This window comes from Caloenas nicobarica, chromosome 7, assembly GCF_036013445.1.
Source record: "Caloenas nicobarica isolate bCalNic1 chromosome 7, bCalNic1.hap1, whole genome shotgun sequence".
NCBI lineage: Eukaryota > Metazoa > Chordata > Aves > Columbiformes > Columbidae > Caloenas > Caloenas nicobarica.
Genome location: NC_088251.1, coordinates 11,465,867 through 11,487,027, shown reverse-complemented (window position 1 = coordinate 11,487,027; position 21,161 = coordinate 11,465,867). Strand labels below are relative to the sequence as shown.

Here is a 21,161-nt window from a genome sequence, read left to right as displayed (position 1 = left end):
CTTTTTTGCCAGTGTGGCAGGAAAGACTATGAAGCTTTAATTGACCCCTCGAGAGACAAAGTCAAAAGCTTGTAGAATTAGTTGAATTTTTAACACAAGGGCACATTTTCCTTTTGGTTCTGCTCTAGAGACTAAAAGAAAGGGTCATGCTCCCAGCTCCCAGCCCTCCTGGGTGCAGCTTCTGTTCCACCTCCTTACCTGAACCGTTTCAGAAGCAATGCAGATATTAATACCTCAGGGTAATGACTCACAATAATCCCTTAAACCCCATAATTGAAAAAAATGGCCACTGCTGACTAATGATTTTGGAGGCTGGGACATCATGAATTGAGTTCTGTGTAAGACGCCTGAGGATTTTAAAATGATCGGTAGCCCTGCCTTCCTTGTCTGGGCCATGCAAGGTGTTCCCAAAGGCAACTTGTCCTGGGGCAGCCAGGCAAAATGGTATCCATGTCCTCGGAGGCCAGAACTGTGAGGGACCAAGGATGCTGCCCCATGCGCCATGTCCTCCATTCCCTCCCAACACATGGAGGCACCGAGGTGGATTTGGCAGTGGCAGCACTGCAGCAGGCTCCCGGCAGGGTGCGCGAGGAGGGATGATGGCCCTTTGTGACTGAAGGATAATTTAACAAAACGAAAGAAGTTGAGAGAAAAGACAATATCGCACTTTTTTTTTTTTTTTTTTTTTGAGGGGGGGTTAAAAATTCCAAAGTCAGCATTTAGAAAAGAGGAGGAAAGAATTCTCAGAAATACTCAAAATGTAATAAGAAGTTTCTGCAGAGAACTGGCGAAGTGCTCATGCTCTTTCTTAGATCCCATAGGCTTTTAATTGACAGACTGTTCCAGTTATCTCTATCAAATCAGATTTTCCATCCTCCTCTTAGTTCTGGAGGAGAAAGGGACCAAGAGGCTAAAAATACATGTTACAGCACAGGCCAGAATAGGACAAGCTTCCTACTCACTCCTCCTCCCCTGGCCATGGCCTACAGCAAGATTGCACCAAACAGACAGGCAGAGATTAGCTGGCTGGTTAGATGAGGAAAGATGTACTCAAAGGTAGTTTGTGATAGCAAGACTTGATAACGTTCGCCCTACGTAAAGCGTGCCATAACATCTGGAAAGATGGACAGCAGATTCCATTGGCAAGGGTTGCTGAGGAATGCTACAGTTTGTTCCCAATGCTGCATGTGAGCTCTGCATCTGCTTTCTTTCCTCTCTCCTGGTAAACCTGAAGCACAAAGGTAGCAGTTTCCTTAGTGGACCTGCTAGCTAGCAGGTTGCCAAAGCCCCAGCCAATAATCAGTGATTTAACACATGGAATTTCCTGGAGGAAATGAGCCTACAGCTTACAAATGCTATAGTGAGCAATTCCTATAGCCAGAAAAAAAAGATGATCTGCTTGCAACTTGCATGATCGCTCCCCAGGTGTGAACACCTATGTGGCAACAATGAAAAAACAGGTTTTTAGGTAGCGACGATAGCTTTTGTTACAACTAAAAGCTATAATATTACTTCTCCTTATGAAAGTGATTTTGCCCTTCTCCTTATACCACTGCAGTTCCAACACTGCTATCATAAATGATGAACATGCTCAACTGTGTGGCAAGAAAATCTAAACACCACCATAGCTGCTACTTAAAATATTTTAGCCAAACTTCCTCTCTGCTGTAACAAACATTATGTTCCCCTCTTCTCAAACAACTCTGATACTCACAACTACATTGCAAGAAAGTTCCCTGCAAGCCCCCAGCGTCATGCAGCCTCGTTAGTAGCTTTGATTATTTATTCAGCATGACTCCAGCTTGCCTGAGTGGCGATAAGACTGTCAGTCCTGTGCACTGATTCGTACCGCTAGTGGTTAATACAGTTCAAGTGCCAAAGGCAAGCCAAAGGGCAAAGCCAAAAATAGGTAGCAGCTTCAGCTGAGAAAAGTAACCAAATCACATAATATCAGCGACCCCATGATGACCCTGTTGAGCTGGTGTTTAACAGAAGGCAATGAAAACGAAGACTTCATGCCTAAGGACATATTGATAAAATCATGGAAATGACCATAACCCAGCACTGTTCTTCTGTGAGTTGTTTTTTCAGTGATTGCTAATCTTGTTTAAGACAAGAAAAACTGCAGTTTACTTGAATGTTCTATGTCTACAGGGAGGTTTCATTGCATTCTTCCTTTCCTTTCTCTGAAACACCAGATGCTAGACAGGATTAGACAGCAATTTGAACTATAATGAAAAAATAATAGACTTAAGAAACATTTGCATTGCCTTAAAAATGCTCCTGGAACCAGACATCCAGATCCTGGTCCTCATTTGAACCAGCTTTATTTTCCTTTACTGCAGCAGTGTTTAGGAGGTTGACTGAAAATTAGCAAAGTTGTCTTCCGTTTAATGCCCCCAGGACAATTGACCAATGGTCCATATACCATCTCCAGTTTTTAATGAGCAGGGCAGGAACGTACCTTCAGCCTTCTCTGAAAATGCCCGGGTTTGACATCTTTATCTTATACTGGAGGAAAAAGCCAGCCCACTCTTCTCTTCATTTTGTGGGAATCAGTTTCTTTAGAAGCATTTACTCTGACTTGCCAAATCAAATTGTCACCTAGAAATTCTTAATCACTATACCAAAATACAAGTCATGAGTATAGTTGCCAAAGGAAGCAACAGGTGAATCAAAAACAGCTTTATTTTTAACTTATCGCTTAAGAGGGATGATGAGCCCATAGCTGTTCCACTGGAGTTATCCTTTATCGCCACTGGATGAATACAGATTTTTCTGGCTCATGAAGCCCAAATCATCCATATTCATGCCAAACACATAGAGTTCCTGTCAAAAAGGCTTTAATCAGACACAAGGCGGAATGTAGGTTACTCTTGCACCAATAGTTCCTGATACAGTGATCTACAAAGTGTCATAGCAACCAGTCCTGCAATGGGCTGAATTTTCCCTGAGTTATGCCAACAACTCAAACCACGTCTTGGGATGCAGGCCAGATCAAGGAACCAGCCCAAGGGACTGCCAGCACCCTCCTCTTCAAGCTGCCAAGTTCCTGGGTTGACTTATATGAGGAAAAAAAGACATGAAGTGAAAAAACAGGAGGAATTTGGACTCAAAATGTTCTTTCCACTGGAGTTAAGCAGTGCATGAAAGCTGAAGCTGACCATTGAGAAGGCAGGTTCTCCACTCCGTGAGGGTTGTGGGGATGGGATCTGGCTCCAGACACAACATTCTCTCTAGCTGTTAGGCTTGCCAGCACCCTTAAAGAATAGGTGGCTGTGCTGTGACCTTCACCAGCTTGTAACAGGAGAGATACATCTAGTCTCAACTACACTCCTCCAGGCCACCAAAGCTCATGAGGGACCAGCACTAGAGAACTCTGCACCCTGGGCGATCACGACCTGGACATTTCAGGAGTACTAGAAATGCTTGTGTTCCTTGTAACTCATACAGCATGGTGTAGCCATGGCATGGTCTCAGATATGGAAGCCCAGATCTTCTCCAGCCACGAAGCACCTCAGCGCAAGGCACAGCATTATGGTTCCATCCATGTCTTCAAAAAGTGCTCTGGGACTCCACTACTCTACAGCAGGCAGCTCCAACAGCCAGACAAAGCAGCTTTTCTCACATTTTTTCACCCTGTGTTTCCTCCCAAGTCTACCCTTCACACTGCAATCAGCCTTTGGACACCCCCATCTGCTTGAGACTCACATTCCCACCTCTTCACATGCACACCTTGTGCTTCTTGTACTCTATTGGGGACAAGGAGAAAAGTGGAAGGGGTCAAGAAATGCAGATTGGATTATTTCAACCTGCTCCCTTCAAAATGTATCATTACGGGCCAATAATAGCACACCCAGAGGTGACATTCCTCAAACAAACTATTACTTAAGGATTAGTCACACAGCTGTACTGAAGGCATATGACTGGCTTTGCAGGAAGGATTATTGTAGCAACAATGAATACAGATGACAGAAGCAGCCAGGCCACTTCCACATTAGCTGGGTAGAAAGGTCTGTCTACCTGTATTTGGTGTCTCCCAGATGCCACACTGCATTTGGTAATTATGAAAGACAGGAAATACTTTGCAAAAAAAAAGAAAGGATTGATGAACACAAAAAAGCATTTCATTTCCCAAAAAAAATCTTTATCAATGCACTAAAAAGTCTTCCCCTCCAGCTGGCAGTTTCTGAAGGACAGCAGAAAGACAAGAACTTTCTGAGGCATTTTCAATTGCAGAATTCATAGGGGTACCCAGGGAGCTCTTGGCACAGCCTGAGCATGCAGCATCGTGCTGCACTGCAAGCGCAGACGCTCAGCACACTCATCTCCGAAGTTCCCTTCAAGTGAGCTGAGGCTGGGGACTTTGTGTCCTACTTCAAATCCAGGAGCTGCACTCACATTGAGGAAAACGATTCTCTGCAAGGCCCTAATCCAAATTCCAGCCCTGATAAAGGTGAAAAAATGCTACAGCTGACTTCACTAAGGTTTCAAATCAACCCTGTTGCCTGTTACATTAATAATTGCAGCTTTTAGCACATTGAGCCCAGCAGTTTCTTAGGATATAGCAGACGCCATTTGGTTACCCTGCTTTTTTCCTATTGCTGATTTATTACCCTCATGACCGTCAAGAAAAATCCATGGGGCATTTCTTTCTTTTTGGAAGGGGAGGGTGGATGACACTCACCCTCTAATTCTAAACCACCAGCATATGTGTAGGTATATGATCTCCCTCAAGAAAAAAGACCAAACTCATGCTCTCACCTAAAACCACACATAATCACCCTCTATTTGTGTCTTAGTGCCCACAAAAATCATGAAGAAGATTATTACAGAACAAGTTTGATAGCAACAGACCTTAATTTTATCAAGGCTCCTCTACCTTCATAATTTCAAATACTTGTCAGCCGCAAAAAAGCGTCAAGTAAACCGCAGGTGACCAGGAAGACCTGAGTATTCTCTTGTTCCTTTTCCCCCCATTTTTTTTTTCCTTTAGCCGTAGCTCTTTTCCACACCAACACTCCATGGTAGGGAGCAGATGATTTATGCTGGGTCCCTGCAAAGCTCTGGGACATGTTGCATCGCCATGTAATTATCAGCAGGTTTTCCTAATGGACACACACAGGGCACGCGGCCAGAGGAACTGAAATGAATCCAGCTTGTTTGACATCTCCATGTCAGGCCTGCTGTTTGCTATTTGCTCGTGTCATCCGCTTTTTTATTATTTCTAAGCTCGAGCTTAGAGGGTTCCTGGGAGCACAGACAAGCCTGCGGGGCGGGCAGAGCTCCCCCCGCAACTTGCCACCAGCTCCCCCGCCCAGCCGTGCTGGGGGACCCGTGGCCGGTCCGAGGGGTCCCTCTGGTGCTGGGAAGCGGCGGCGCCGGGAGCGGAGCAGCGGCTGCTCCTGTTCTTTCTTTGCGAGACCTGCTCAGAGAGCCCGGGCAGGTTTGTCCCCCGGAGACCCCTCCCCGGCCCCCAGCCCCGGCCCCGGCCGCATCCTCCCCGGGATGCCCCCGCACCGCCGCCGCAGCCTGACAAGACGGGCTTTACCCCGGCAGCCCTGTGGGGTCTGATCCCAGGGTGGTGCGCAGCCCACTGGGTCGGGCAGCATCACACCAGGCTGGGGGTAACAACCCCCATGTCAGGGGATGCAGGGTCATGGCCCCTATAGCGGTGCAGGATGCGGGGCAGCCCTACGGCATACTTCCCTCTGCTCCACCTCGGAGCAGGCAGGGGGTCAGCAGGTCACATCCCAAAGGCAAAATGAGCATTGCTGCCACTATTTTTTTTCCAGGCTGCCAGATAACCTGTCTTTTAACAGAGCCAGAACTTTTATGAACGAGAAATACTATTCCTCCCTGGGCTCAAGGAGCTGAATCAGCAGTCCCTCGCCTCGACACAGAAAGCAGGGACACAGTCACGTAGCCCCAAATCCCACATATGCAGCACTTCAGGGAGAAAAGGCACAACGGAGAAAGGATGGATCATGTTAGTGTAGTGGGCAGAGGATGGACCAAAAGTGATTTTTCTGATCACTACAATTCAGCAGCTAGTACCCAAAGAATTGGCTTCAAATACCTGTCTCACAAATCATCTACAGCATGTTCCCACGGATGTAGTCCAAAATAATGAAATCTCCTTTAGAAATTGAAATCCAGCCACTATTTACATTCCAAGTGCCCCGAACCACTAGATTGACGCTCTGGCTGATTTCGCCATCTCTAATGACCTGTCAAACCTGGGGGAAGGGGATCAGATCCAAGGAGGGTTTTCTAGGGCCCCCTGGGCTCAAGGGAGACTTTAGCAGCTCTGCTAAGTGAAAAATAATGTGATGTTGGTCCCAGTCCTCCTTTCACACTCATTTAGCCAGGTGTGATGCTGTCAATAGGGGTGGCAATGCATTACTGTAACACGAGTGTAATTTAGAAGAGGGTCATGTCTGCTTTTTTCCCTAAAGAGCCTTTAAAAAAAGCAATCTGTCAGACCTTCCTATTCAGGTCATTCCCAAGTCGTGTTCTGCAATACAGTTATAGAGAAAAATGTGGAGTGTTTTCACTTTAAAGTGTGATGATAAAAGAATACCTGGTAGCCAGTGGGAAATTTCTAGGGGTGAGAGCAGTTCTTCCAACTCCTTCGGGGGTCTGACATTACAAACTCCTCAGGCAAGTAAGTTATTAACTTGCTTCATTCATGCCCTTTAGTGGGAAGCAGAACTAAGTGCAAAGCCAAGTTCTAACTATCGCAGATTTCATGCCTAGTTTGGCATCTTATATTTTCCCAGCTTTCACAAGTAGGTGTTTATCATCTGAAAAGCTCAGCTTTAATGGAAGAGGAAAAGTCTGCCTCTTAGTCCTCCTGTTTGCATAATACAGACATTTCCAGGTGCAGCTTTTCAGAGGGCAGTGTGCTGCCTTTCTGCCAGTGCTACAGCAGCAAGGGGGTGTTTTATAAACCAGTGACGATGGTGGGTCAGCAAACTGTGTTTAAGCATCTCCTATACAGACCACACAAACAGACCTGCTTATGTTTCAGCACAGATACACTCTGCAAACGTCCTGGCTGAATATCCCAGAGAGTGGCAATGCTCCCTCTCTCTCACTGACACCCGGACTCTCTAAGAGCTCTTGTCACGTCCTGTGGGACTGGATACTTTTGCTCCACAAATAACTATTTTCAGTGTGGTCATAGCTAATCGGCAGAGCTGGCTGGTCTTGTGACCAAGTGTCTCGGTCTGCTGCAGAACACAGACATCTCTGCACACAAGCAGTTGTCTTTGCGAAAGCATTCACACACTCCATAAGCCATTTCCAGCCTAACAACAAGGAGTTACAGGTGCCATCAGCAAATGCTTTGCTCTTCTTATTACTTACCAGCAGAAGGTATTACTGCAGTCTTAGAGCTCTATTGCCCATTCAGTGTGCTCATGCTTAGTGTTTCCTCTACCTGGAAAAAGAGCATTAAGAAGAAACTTTATGCTGCAATTTATTCCTGTTTTACTTTTTTCACACTGAAACTGCATCCAGTCCTGCTTATAATGAGTCTTATTCCCAGCAAAGCAAACCCCATACCCTCAGAGATGCACTTCCCTCCACAATTCTCACAGTTAGTAATGGAACTCCGTGCTTTCCTGGCACGAGTAACCAGCAAGCACTTTGGAGCAGACAGCTGGTGCCCCACTGAAGCGAACACACAGACAAACTGCCTTTGAATCTGATGGGCTCAAATTAGGCTACAGGTTCAGCCCCAAACTGTGTATCTCCACCTGTGATGGACCCAGGATCCTTGTCTGATTTGTAGAGGCCAAAAGCATCCAAACAGCTTCTTGCAAAAATACTTGAAGATCTAAATGTGAAATCAGTATTGTGGACTGATACCAGGTTTTACCCAACAATGTTTTAATTGCCTGTTCTCCCTCTTACCAACCCAAGCTGGGAAAGAAGAATTAAATTCTGTTTCACAAGCTCTACCATGCCAAAGATCAAGCAGTGAGGATCTAGCATTTCAGAAGCTGTCTGGCAGCTTTGGCGCTACTAAGAAACTTTGAGGCACTACAACATGTTCGCCAAGTTCAGCACATCACAATGTGCTGCACAAAGAAGAAATAAGCTCATTTCTGTATCTGACTCCGAGACGAGCAAAGCAACTGATCCATACCCCTTTGAGATCCACCAAAACTCTCCCTTCAATTTGGCTGAGGTTCAAATTGTGCCCAGGGACAACTTCCTGAAGAGTCATCCAGCTTTTGCCAAGGTCCAGCCCATAAAGAGGCGAGGTATTTGTTTCTGCTGTGAGGATTTAAAATATTCCTGTTGTATAAATAACAAGGACATCCACCCCTGTCACTTCTAACTGCTGGGAGTGGGAGGACATGGCTGGATGCATCTCTGCATGCAAACAGCAGACAGAGCTCACCATCCCCTGGCCGTGCCAGCCAGCTGATGAAGCTCCGTTGTGGCATCCACATAAAGGTCAAGCTTTTCAAAAATCACACCCTACTATAGCTCTTGGAGGACAATTTTCCCACACACATGAAGGAAAAGAATATGGTCAACACAAAATTAAGATATAAATATACAAAGTGTGAAGCTGAAGGCTTACGATACCTTTATGGTGATTCGAACTCCATTAACTAGTTGGTTTGTTTTGCAGAAGAGTTCAGTCCTGTTTCATACTTAGGGAAAGGGGGTGGAGGGGCTGTACACGTAACACGCAACTTCAGGCTACCTTGCTAAACGTCTCTTGTCCCCCATGAGAAACAAAGGCAGGCAAGGACTCCCACATCTGCAGCACAGATGGATGATCTGGTGCCCAGAAGTGGCATTTACACACAATTTTCTGGGTTTGGGGCTCAAAGGCATAAAATATGACCCTACCTAATCTTGGTAGAGTGGAGGGGATACTCATCCTGTCAACAAAAACAGAGCCATGAGCACATCAGGACATCCCAGATTAAGCACACCCACTGCAGACAAAATTAGTGGGTGGCACACAATATTAATTCAGCTCTTTATCCATGTGCACCAGGATGCTGCCTTTAATTAAATTAGCATAAGCTATCTCTTTGACATTCTGATTTAATATTACAGACTCGAGGTTTTACCCCAGTAAACGCATAAAATGTGAATGCATTCTGGAGTCATTTTTTCATGTTTCTCTGTACACTCGCTGTTTCTATTGTCTTAATGGTCTAGTTTGTCTTTGCCAGCTGGGATATGGGTTTTACAGACTAAGCCAGTGTTTGGTTCTCAAAAGGGGAGAGCAAATCACTGCTGTGGCTTCCTTATTGCAGAGTTGTGGGGGCTCCCCAGTGAGATGGAGGAGCCTTAGAGCTGTCATCTTCCCAAAAATCATCTTGAGTGTGGGGGCAGGTGCTAATTGAGAGCAATTTGTGCTGAGTGTGAATCTGATCCTGCACCATTCACCAGGGCAGAGCTTGCATAGGCCCCTTGACTGTTCTCCAGCAAACAAGGGCTGTAGAAAAGCTCTTCTCTCTGGGCTGTTTCTCCTCTTTTACAACATTTTCACACTGTCAAGTGGTGTGAAAATGTCATGGATAGCTAAGGGTCTTATTCAATATGCAATGTACAGAGCAGGGACAGGTCGCACTGCCTTGCTCATATAAGGAGCTTCTCTGGGTAGGATTCTCTTTGGGTAGGATTTGTTTCAGGGCTCTGGCACATGGAGTCTCCAGATCACACTGACCCACCTGGCCAGGATCTTCTCTCCAAATCACTGCCCACCACCACCTGTAGGTCTCCCTCCTCGCTGGGTTTTTGCCACCAGGTAGCTGAATGCCAGCCCAAAATCCATCCTGGATCCTTCATTGGTACCAGTACTTTTGCTTCAGATCATGTTCTCTGCCCCTGGGCACAGCAAGCTTGCTGTGAGGTGGTGAAACCAAGGAACGAAACTCCGGTTCTGCAACCAGTTTATGTGCTTCCATCTAGCCTTCACATTTGCATGTTCCTGAATTAATCACTTTAAATTAATGCCTGCTGATGTCAATAAATGGACCGAATGCAAAACAATATCATCCTTACAGTGTTTATTTCTAGCTCTACAGCAAATTAAAACTAAATTTGCTGATGTTTCAAAACTGACAAAATCATGCATATGCGGTACAATTTTTAGTGCTAGGCAGACTGTTATTAATGGTGGGATGGCTTGCATTAAAAATTCTATGATTATGAAATGCACTTTTAAACACTTGACCGTAGCAGCATAAAGCTCACTTACTTTGTTCTTTAAAGGTGATGGGAACCTGCTCCACTGCAGGGTCGTTACCAGGTTAGTTCCAACTCTGCTGATTTTCTGGTGCCATTGCATATCGTCTCTTGATTCAGCAGCTGGATCTTTCCCAGATTTTTACAAATCTTCCACTACTTTAGGAATCCATCCTCTTCTCCTGCTGCAGGTCTAACTGTGTGCCAGATATTTCAACCTACAAAGACTATCTGACCTGTGATCAAGTGAGCAATGTGAGTCCTCGGTACACAGAGAACTGAATAAATGGATCCAGAGTGTCTTCTAGAAAGCCTCCTCTGTACTGTTAGCTTAACCTTCTGCCCCTGTAGAAAAGCCTCCCACATTTTCAGGAGCTTTGCCATTTATCCAGATCATGCACAACAGCCTGTGATCACACATGTTGCAAGATAACTTCGTTATCTTCAGGCCCAGGAAAAGAGAGGTGTCCCAGCTCTTCTTAAAATGGCTCACACCGCTCAGAAGGAAGACTATAGGTGGGTGAGCCCATCTTCCATCCCAGGCCAAGGGTGGCAGGACATAGCAGGCCACATTGATGTCAGTAGGGTTGCTCCTGAACAAGGCTATTCCCTGCGGACCACCCACACTTCAACAGTCTCAGTACACCTTGCTAGGGTGTTGGATTCACATAATCTCCATCTTTCAGCCCACATCACATTTATTGGGCTGGACAGACATTACACCATCCTGAGACAGCACCAGAGTACAGTGTGCTCAGCCAATGATTAAAGCAAGATCCCTCTGATTCTATAGCCAGGCCTGGTAGGATTCAAGGTTTATTTTTACTGAGAGTTGACGAATAAAAGCAACATTAATTTCTGGTTGTCAGCCTTTACTGCCAGTTAGCATTCCTGTTCTCCAGCCCTGTCTCAGGGCCCACAGTGTCCCCTCTTTAATGCCAGCACCTCCCTGGTGCTCAGCTGGGATCGCTCACAGAATCCAGAGTTGACAAGAATTTATAACCAGTGCTGCAAAGGCAAGAGGCAGCACGCATAAAAGCTGTCTCTGTTGGTATTTCACAATTAAAAATTGAGTCCTGCTAAGCTGCCTTGTAGCTATGCTGAGCCTTTAATATAGAATGGGTTTGCAGCTTCTGGTGGAAAGACCCTGTGAGAAAGGGTGAGGGAGCTGCATTTCTCTCCATCAGCTGCTCACACTATCACAACTAACAACAACTTCAGTGGAGCTTTTTGCAGGAGATGGTACATTTCAGCCTGGCTTTATAAGGGGCTGGTTATCCCAAAATAGCAATAGTCTTACCTACTGCTTCCTGCCCAGGAAGGAGCTTGTGTTGCTGACTGCCTGCTTGCTGTGGGGCAAACACATGATGTTTGCCTTACAGTGTTATGGAAACAGCCAACTTTGCTCCTGTGGTAATAATAAAAAGCTTCTCTAAACAGTGCACTCATGGAGAGGGGCTATTTTTCAAGCAATGCCCCAGGCACCTGCCTCCTGTTGACTCCGCTCCGCAGCAGATGCAGAGCGATGCCATCTGACTAGCAAGCAGAGGAGCACTTAACTCCACGAGACATCTCTATCGCGTCCCGTGCATCGCATGGCACACAGGTACCATTACCCACGGTCTTCAGCGAAGGAAATGCAAAAGCATCAATGCCCAGGGTTATTTGCTTTGCCAAGTGGAAACCCTTGTTCTCACTCCCTTATGGGAAACCCAAAGACAATAACAGCACCTGACGTCTCTGCCCTGGGTGGCGAGCTCTGTTAAACTGCCTTGCCATAATCTAGACAAGATGTTAGAAGAAGCACGCGTTATCAGGGCTCAGCTGTGGGTAGCAGCGGTGGGATGCGGTTTGCTCTCTAGCCTGTAGTGGCACACAATGCTGCCTGCCCACGATGCCACAGCTGGTCTCAGCACCAGTGAGGATGACTAAATGGCCACTGGCCACAAGTGTGGTCCACCAAGCTGCTCCTCCAGCTCAGCCCATGCTTACCATGGCACTTCTCATCCAGCCGTGTTCAAAGTCTGATTGATTCAGAGCTAGCCAATGCCATCCATTTGGATTTGAAACAGTTTTTAAATCTGAATAGTTGAGAACTTTGTAAATTATGTGATCACTTCAGAAGTGATAACACAGCATTGCTCCCGGGGGAAAGTGGTGAAGGTCTTAAGTGGGAAGCGTTGCCCAAGGGGAAGAGGTTTGCACATCAATCCTGCATCTTGTCAGTTGAACATAGGTTTATTTATTCCATCCAGCCATAACCATGTGCCTGAGAAGCCCTGTCTACTTATCAAGTCAATGGAGAAGACCATAAACCCAAAAGGATGCTTCAACTCACAAGTACACGACATCATTTCTGGGGTTGCCTCTCTCTCTCCACTGCATACAGAAAGCAAACACAAGGTATTAGCTCTGCTCAATAGGGTGAACACACAGCTCAATGCATCTTAGCTGCTGCTGCTGTTTCTCAGGAATAGTGCAATCACCACGGCAGGAATTTTTCAGCAAAATGTTTGACTTCAGGGTTTTTTTATGGTTTTCTGGAGGTTTTTATCTGAAAAATTCAAGTTCTTCAAAATGCAATCTGCACAGAAGATTAGGTCCAGGTTTCATCAGGTTTATGTCAAAAAATATTTTAATACAGTATCAGAAATTGTCAGACTGCCTTGTTCCAACAAGTTCTAAATGGAAAGCTCCCAACTTCTACCTTTTTTTTCTTTGAAAATAAATCCAATCTTTTAAGTTTAATTAAAATTGCCAGTATTTACAAAACAGCTTCTAAAACAATGAAAACTACATAGTTTGATGGATGTCACATTTTTGGCTCAATAATTTTTCCAAGCTTTTGGTTAGCAAAACTTTTAAGGGCCTCATCATCTCACTCCAGAATTGAATAACCCTACACAATATTTTCAAAAAGCAGAAAAACTAAAATTTCTCCTCTGTCCCTTGTTTTGACCAACTCAAAATTGCAGTGATTGCTGCAGTGTTGAGCACCCACAGACACTCAGGCTCTTGAAGGGGGAAAGGCAATGTTAATTCCATGGTTAGCTTTATTTAATTAAATAAAAATAATATTTGGGCAAATGAAATAGAATTCTTCCCAAACTCTGCCCTGATCAAGCTGCGTTCAGAAATATGTGATCTGATTATCCTCATTTTAGCAAACTGTCAGGCTTTGTGAGCCAGCAGGAAGACGGGCTATTAACAAGTCAGGTATTTATAGAGTCGATGTCAATAATTTGGAGTATTTAAGCACAGCGTACTTCGATTTGTCCACAGCTCAGATAAACGAGCTGGCTGTGCCAAGGGTCATGGATGCATGTGGAGCTGGTCTGGGTCTATCTAATATCATTAGATATATCCTTGTTCTTGCATTAAAAAAAAAAAAAAATAATGGATCCAACCTCTCATCAAGCCATGCTGGATGATCCCATCTCCAGCCAAGGCCAGGTCCTGAACATTCACTAAGGCTCAGCTCTGTGTGGTCTTAAAGAAGCTGCAGGTGGGGATGAGGAAGATTTGCTTTTTCTGACTAATGGCATGGCATATATTTTGCTTGCAAAAGGCCTCTCAGATATGAAATTTCACAAATCTTATGAAAAGGTCTTTTCTGAGTGCCCAGAGAAGGTGCACAAGCTAATCCTGTAGCACTGACATGATAAAAGCACATCCTGAAGGAATGAATAATTGAAGCCTGGCCCTAAATATTAATAGCATACAAGGGGAAGAGGACACTTTCCTCAACTTTGCACTTACCGAGCTGCCTGTTTGGATTTGAGCAGAGATTTTCTCACAACCACTCTGAGCTTCTTAATCTCCCTCCTAGAAGCCCGTGGCGCTCCAAACTAGTGCTACCTTGGCCTGAAATTCCCCAGCTCGTTTTCTATTCAAACCTCAAGAGGAACGTGGTGGTGTTTATCAGAAGACGTGCTCCAAATGCAAATGGAACGAAAGACACTCGCCGAGTCCCCTGCCACCACAGAGGGGAGTGCAGCATCTATGCTGCAGAGGATGCACAGAGGGACAGGGGACAGCTAGCAGGGCCTTGCTCCAGCTCCAGAGATGCCCAGCCAGGGCTGCTCCACATGATGCTGGGGTGATGGGGAAGATATGAAAAACTCATGGTAGACTGTCTCCAGTTGGTTAATGCTCCATTTTGGGAGATGTTTACAACATGCTGGCCTCAGACTGGTTTTTAAGTAGGATTAGTCCAACGCAGCTCTGTGCATGGTAGTCGCAGGGAAAAGGCTCTGTGCTCTCCTGGCTGCTCACCCATACAAACTGCCCCAGAGCCCGCTGCAAGACAGGGCTCAGAGCTGAGCATGCAGACTGGAGGCCACCCACCGTCAGGCCCTGCAGGCAGAAGTCTCCCATGGTGCCAGGAGCCAGAGCAAGCCACTGACAGGTACATGAAAAAATGGATGGGACTGGATTTTTTTTTTTCTTTAAATGCCATCTGAGTGTGGAAATTGCTCTGCAGACGATGCATCATGGGGCCAGGGCAGCATCGTGTGCCTGCGCCCCCAGGAGAGCAGGCAATGGGCAGCCCTGAGGAACCAAACTCCCCTGCAGCCTCCACCAGCTCTCAGGCCAGTAAAATGTAAGCAATTTGAATTAACAAAAAAGGGTTTCTCCGTCTGTTGATATGAGTTAGGCTGCTCTCTGCTGGCGCTCTGTGTTTGTGGTCAGGATCACCATCAGTGTTACATGCACTAACATTCACCCCTGAATCAAGCTCCGGGCTGTGAGTGGGGAGACGCAGGGTCCCCTCTTCAAGAGGCCAACAGCTTGTTAGAGGAGTTCAGACCCCTGCCTTCACATTTTTCTGACCCCAGTTTTTAAACCCTGCTACTGCCTCTCTTACCCTCTGCCTGCAGCCTTTGCCTGAGCAGCTAGCAGAAGACAGATGATTGCACAGACTGACTTGTCCATCAGCAGGGTTGTTCAGCATGAACCTCACTCAGACCCTTGCACCGGTGTCCCTGTTCGCCAGGCCAAGCCCACTGCAAAGGGCTGTAGCTTGAAAGCTGTTTGTTTCCCATCTGAAGTGCCAGGGTACACGCAGAGGCCCCGTCACCCTGCCATTCGCTGGGGGCAGAAGCGACCTGGCTGCCCTTCTCCTCCTGGCCGAGCTCCTGAGCCGCTTCCCCCTGCAGCCCTCTGCCCTGTAAGAAACACCATCGAGGGGTCCAGACCGTGTAGTGTTCAGATGAGATGAGGCTAATGGCTCCTGAGGTGCTTAAGCTCCTTCTCCACCAGGCAGTGAGGTTTCATCTACGCTTTCTGCTCAGACTTTTGGTATGAGCTGAGCTTGGCTTGTCCAAATTCGAAATACATGTGAGTGAGAACATAACACGACATAGCAACCCCGGGGTTGAATTTCTTCCTTTTCTTCCAAAAAGCCAGGTCTCAAGGAATACGATGGCTAAAGCCCATCTCGGTTTGCTAATGAGTCCTCTCATGAGTTCCTCCTGGGGGAAGAAGGATGAGACCTGGGCTGCAGCGATCTGACAAGTTCAGCTTGTTCAGGCTGGTGAAAGGCAGGAGGTACAACTGCTTGGGGTAAACAACTAGAGAGAAAAAGCAATTCAGGCAACACAGTGACGGAACAGCCAGTGAATAGGCAGGATAATTTGGCACATCCCTTCCAAACATGTGCTGAGAACCCACATGGGCTGTCCAGGCTGTATGTTCCAAACCAACACACCCCACTATCAGCGTGGAGCTGCCTCACGGCCACCAAACCCCCTCGTCCTCATGGAGCGATGCAGAGAAACTGCAAGAAACAGTTTTCCTACGGGGTCAGATAACATTATGGTCCCATTTCTTTCCCATGTTAATCTTCATCAGACAGATGTCACTCCACTGCCTTGCGGAAGCAAACTTGTCCATGGGCATCCATCACATCCCAAATTTAGAACAATTTTTAACAAGCTGGAAGAAGCAAAATAAACAGCACTTGATCTGCAAGCTCCTCGTTCTTGACAGCGTCCCCAGAGGTGGTGGAAAGCCAAGGAGATAGCTCCTTGCTTTAATTGGTACATTAAAATTCTTCCAGGCCACTACACAACTGTTAATAGGCAACTTAATTAAGTACTAACCCAGTACATTTTTCTACCCTCCAGAGGCTCTTGTTTCATTTTTTTTTCTTATTACATCCAAAGCCATGGGGAGTTTTGTCCTAATCATGTAAAACAAGCCAAGGGCAGTGACACCAGGCAACTTATTTAACTCCTCATCTCCAGACACCTCAGCCAGATGCCCAGGCTGACAGTTTCTTCCCAAAAAAGAAGTCAGAGGACTCTGGGAATGAGGTGTGAATTGCTACAAGTCAGCAAAAACAAATGGCAATAATCCTTAGCACCAGCAGCCAACTCACCCCCACTGAGTGCAAAAAAGGAGACAGTGTTGGGCAAAGACAGGTTGTCTCCGGGCACCAGGTGCCAACAAGCAGGTGTTTTTTAGTCAGTTCCCTGAATGACTGAGGAGCCTTATTAACTCTCTCATGAGCATCTTCCAAAATGCAGGTGTCCTCCATGCTGTCTGCAGCCACACACTGCCCAGAGAAGACCCCTCAGAGCACCACATGACAGAGAACAGGAGAAGTAGCAAAGAAAAGAAGATCCCATCTCCTCATCCCCAGGAGGGCTTTGCTATTTGGCTCCTCCAACCATTTGGCTCTCACTGTCACTACCTGCTGAAGGAACCACAGGAATAAGCATCTGTGCCCCACAACACACCCCAGCCCCGCATCTTTACTTCAATGTGTGCAGCCTGAACGCCAGGCGGGTTTGATGGGTTTGCTGAGAAGATGCTCAGCAACAATGTTCTCAGGAGTTTTCTTTTTCTTCCTAAGGCTGGGATGGGGTAAATCAAAACCTGCTCCAATAGCTGTCGTGGAAAGTGATGGGTTTAACAGTCATGTGAACAAAAGTGGGGTTTCCATTACAGGTGAGTTATGAGCCGTTTAAGTTAAAAAACAACTGGATTTTACTGCTGCCAGGCACACTTAAGGTAATACCCACAGACTGAGGAAGGAGGGGTGACTGTGGAGAAGTCAAGCGGTCACCTGGTTATGGAGGGAAGGAGCATTTGTTGCTGGTGATGAATGAATATGAATCCCCCTGCTCAAGGAGAAATGGTCTATTTGCCTCAAAAACCTTGTACACCAACAGGCACATTGCCAATGCACGTCATGATTCGTGACTGAATGGTAAGGCCAACGTGAATTTTCCTCACTGAAAAATAAAGTCTGTCTCCTACCGTAACATTCTTATTCCAAGGGAAGCAAAGAATTTCATAGCCCCCAAACACAGGAATAGCATAGCTGGAGATTTCTAGCACAAACATTGACAAACAGCTGGGCAGGGGACAGTGAGGGAAGTGCTCTGGTGAAATGAATCAGGGTGGCCACATGGACCTTGAGTATGGTTTGTATTTGCTGAAGTCCTGTCCCATGGGTAGGAACAGGATCAGGTGGTGGTGAGGTACAGCTACCTGCCGAGCTCCTGGGTTGGATGAAGTGACAGGAGCGGACAGGCTCACCCCAGCAAGCACCGCTCTAAGAGAGGCTGTATAAGGAGCAGAAAAGTGCTTTGGAGCATCACCTAAAACCTGAGACACCTACTGGGTTAAAAATACGACAAAACTGAATGGCTTGAAAAGAGACCATTAAGCATGTTGTAATGGGAAATGCCCCTTCCGTTCCACAACAACAAAAAAGCCTCTATGGAAAAAAAAATCAAATAAAATTACACTTTTCACTTAAACAGCAAAATTTTACGGTCATTTCTGTGGGTGGCGCTCATAGAAAAATAAAACCCAAACCTGACAGGAACCTAGTTTCCATTCATTATTTTCCTTGCTCCTCTCTTCCTTCACCTTTTCCTTCTACCAGGAGAAGGGAAGGGAGAGACTACCCGGGGAAAGCAGGCACTGATGGAATAAATCGAACGTGGAAGAAGAAAAAAAAAAAAAGGGCGGGGCAGTCCTAATTTCCATTGGAAACCTGAAGCTCAGATAGGAAAGTGTATAAAATGTAGTTGTGCTTTCAATGAGTGAACAGGGAGAGACGAACGCCTTAGAGTCAGCCAGGCCTCCCCCAGGAAACACCCCATCTCCCTCTGCTGAGGGGCCAAAATCCAAGAAAGGAGTAAAGATGTCCAAGCTGTGACCAGGACGCAGTGACAGACTCCCTGCAACAAAAGCCCACAGGGTGGAGATGGCATGGGGGGTGAGCTGGGGAGTGAAGGCCAGGAAGTATCTGCTGAGGCTCCCTGGGCTGCTGCCTAGAGGCAAAGGCAAGTCTGGACTGCCCTACCTCTGTCCCTGTGCACTCAAAGAGATTTTGGGATGGGAAAGAGCCATGAATTTCTGGGATCTGGGAGGGAATGGCCCCAGGTTGGCATCTGACTGTAGAGAGGAATTGAGGTGGAAAAAAGGTCTAATAAGGCCATTCAAACTGAGCAAATTGGTTTTGGTACCGTGTCCCTCTTCCCCACTGAGCTACCTGAGTCAACCCCAGTGGCTTTGGGTCAAGAGGACAAAAACTTACCTGGCTGTTCTGCTTCACCGTTTGCTAGAAATCCTCTTCTTCTACCTTCCTGTGGGAAACGCCCTCAAGCTTGAGGAGAGATCTACCCAGGCTGGGTCTTTGCCAAGACACACGAGACACTGTTGTTGGGAACACCTGTGGTCAGCAGTGCAGCCCCTCATGGGTCTACACCAACCAGCAGAGCCATCTGCTTGAACTTCCACCATCATCCTGGAGAGCAGCTGCTTTCCAGCCCCACCGGTCTCCCACCTGGCCAGGTGAGGCCACATTTGGCTGAGAACTCCCTGATCGTTCAGCTTCACTGCACACATATCCATTTTGCTGGGAAAGTCCAAATTTGTCACGGCACAAGGTGTTCAGAGACCCCTGGCTTGTCCTTTGATCCTGTGGCACAGTCCGTACCTACAGAGGCAACGGGCACCTGTAGAAGAAATTTTTTCCCCAGTCCATTTTAGTTAATGGCACACACCTGTGAGACACTGTGGACGGGTCAATGTGTGAGCCAGGTTTCCCACAGATGCAGCTGAGATAAAAGCTTATACTGCCAGGTAGTGCTGGGAATCCACTTGGATATTTAAATACATAGACCTGTCTGCAGAGGCTGGGGTGTAAAAATGACCTTTTCAAGCACTTGCTGTGCTTTTGTTTTATCGCTCTCTTGGACAATGTGTCCAGGAGGCCAGGCAACTTTGTTTGTCTTCCCAGTACTTTTCTGTTTGGCTACCTGACACCGCTTCCAATTTCCAGAACTCTTGAGGGGAATACTGATTTCATGCCATTTAAGAGAGATTAGCATTTCTCTCAGAATTTCTTGAAGGGGAGGGGGAAGAAAGTTATGTATACCAACATTTCCATTTGCACAGAACATTTCTGTAAAATATTAGGAATTTGAGTTGCTGTTACCCAATTGCTCTTTTTAGATCTAATATTGAACTGGAGCTTGATAAAAACACTTCCAGTATACATGTTAGGAATGACTGCTTCTTTTAGTAAAAATACTCCTACCTCATCACATATTACGGACAGTGCTTTGATGCACGTGCACACAGCGATTGTCAGAAACCCACAGAGAAGTCCCCCTCGGTGGTGGGAAGCTATCCTGCCCCTCTTGGACTTGTAGCAACTCATTTGACCACTAGATGCTTTTGTGCGCTGCCCAGCAATCCAGAGCGCAGTTCCTGGTGATCGAGGCCAGGCTGATTTTCAACTGAAGTTGCAGAGGCCTTCTTTTGTCCATTGTATACATTATTTCTTTTTTTTTTTAACTTAATAATTGCCTTGTGTCCAGGAAGAGCTGTAATTCCATGATACTGCCCACGCATACTGCACTGCCAAGGGTTATACAAGTACTCAGTGAGTCATAACAATCGACAGAAGAACTGGCCTGGGTGTTCTGCATGCATAAACTTCTGTTGAGTGTCACCACATCCCTTCCACCATCTGTCACAGAGCACAGGCAGCACTGCCTGCTCCTGTCGGACCTTTCCGTAACATCTGCCCAGCGCCTAGCACGGGAAAGCCCTACACATATTTCCTCACTGCCTGAGCTGGAAGCACACATAAAGGTGGAATTATCTGGTTCTTGCCCTTCTTCAAGTGGTCAAACCCGACACATCATGGACTGCAAGAGAAGGCAGACAGAGCAAACAGCAGATTGGAGTCTTTTATTCAGTCATCAGTCCTGCTGTGTGAGTAGCATCTTAGCAACTGGAACCGAAGTATGCAAAAATACTGAGTTTTCACAGTGAAAAACCAGACAGTATAAAATATTCCAGTATTGTCTCTTAGAACCATTATTTCAAGAAGAGCCCTGTTTCAAAGGCAACATGCTTATTTGTTTGCTTTCTATTCTCAGCCCCTCCTCCCCCCCCAAAAAAAAATTCCTTCGGACAGTAACCCTGCTTGGCCCCACATCACTTACACATGTTGCGGGGAGAGAAACACTACATGAAATCCCCTCTTGATTTCCAAAGGTTTATTGAAGAACCTTCTCCCAGTGGTGTGAACGGCCGAGAAAACATAGATGATGGCGACACCGAGCAGTCCTGATGTTCAACACACCACAGACAACTGCGGTGCTACTGAACTCTGGCGAGAGGCTCCGTCTCCCGGATGAGCCACCGAAGAGCTTCGTGCCGGCCTTGCCTCTCCAGTTCTGCTCCAATTACTTCCCTGCACTTCTGATGGTAGTTGTTCACCCAGTCACACTAGAGAAAAGGAGAGGGTAGGACATTCAGTATAAATCCAGAAAAGTTGGTGCCCTTACAAGTTGTCTACAGCCAAAGGCGTGTAGGCCCTTGTGCTCCTTGGGATTGAGCTGCCAGTCTGGGATGGGATGTCCCAAAGAGACAGACCTCTACTGCACAGAAGTGACTTGTAA

The 21,161-nt window shown here is 46.4% G+C and overlaps 1 protein-coding gene across 2 annotated transcripts in view; it reads right to left on the bottom strand.

Moving 5' to 3' along the window:
- Positions 1-20,430: 20,430 nt before the first annotated feature.
- The window catches only part of XPNPEP1 (X-prolyl aminopeptidase 1), a 32,486-nt gene continuing 31,755 nt past the window's right edge, over positions 20,431-21,161 (bottom strand). For both annotated transcript variants that reach the window (XM_065639121.1, XM_065639120.1), the window contains one exon: positions 20,431-20,988. In XM_065639121.1, the coding sequence (XP_065495193.1) occupies positions 20,860-20,988 (129 nt within the window). In that variant the 3' untranslated portion in view covers positions 20,431-20,859. The remainder of the gene's footprint in view (positions 20,989-21,161) is intronic.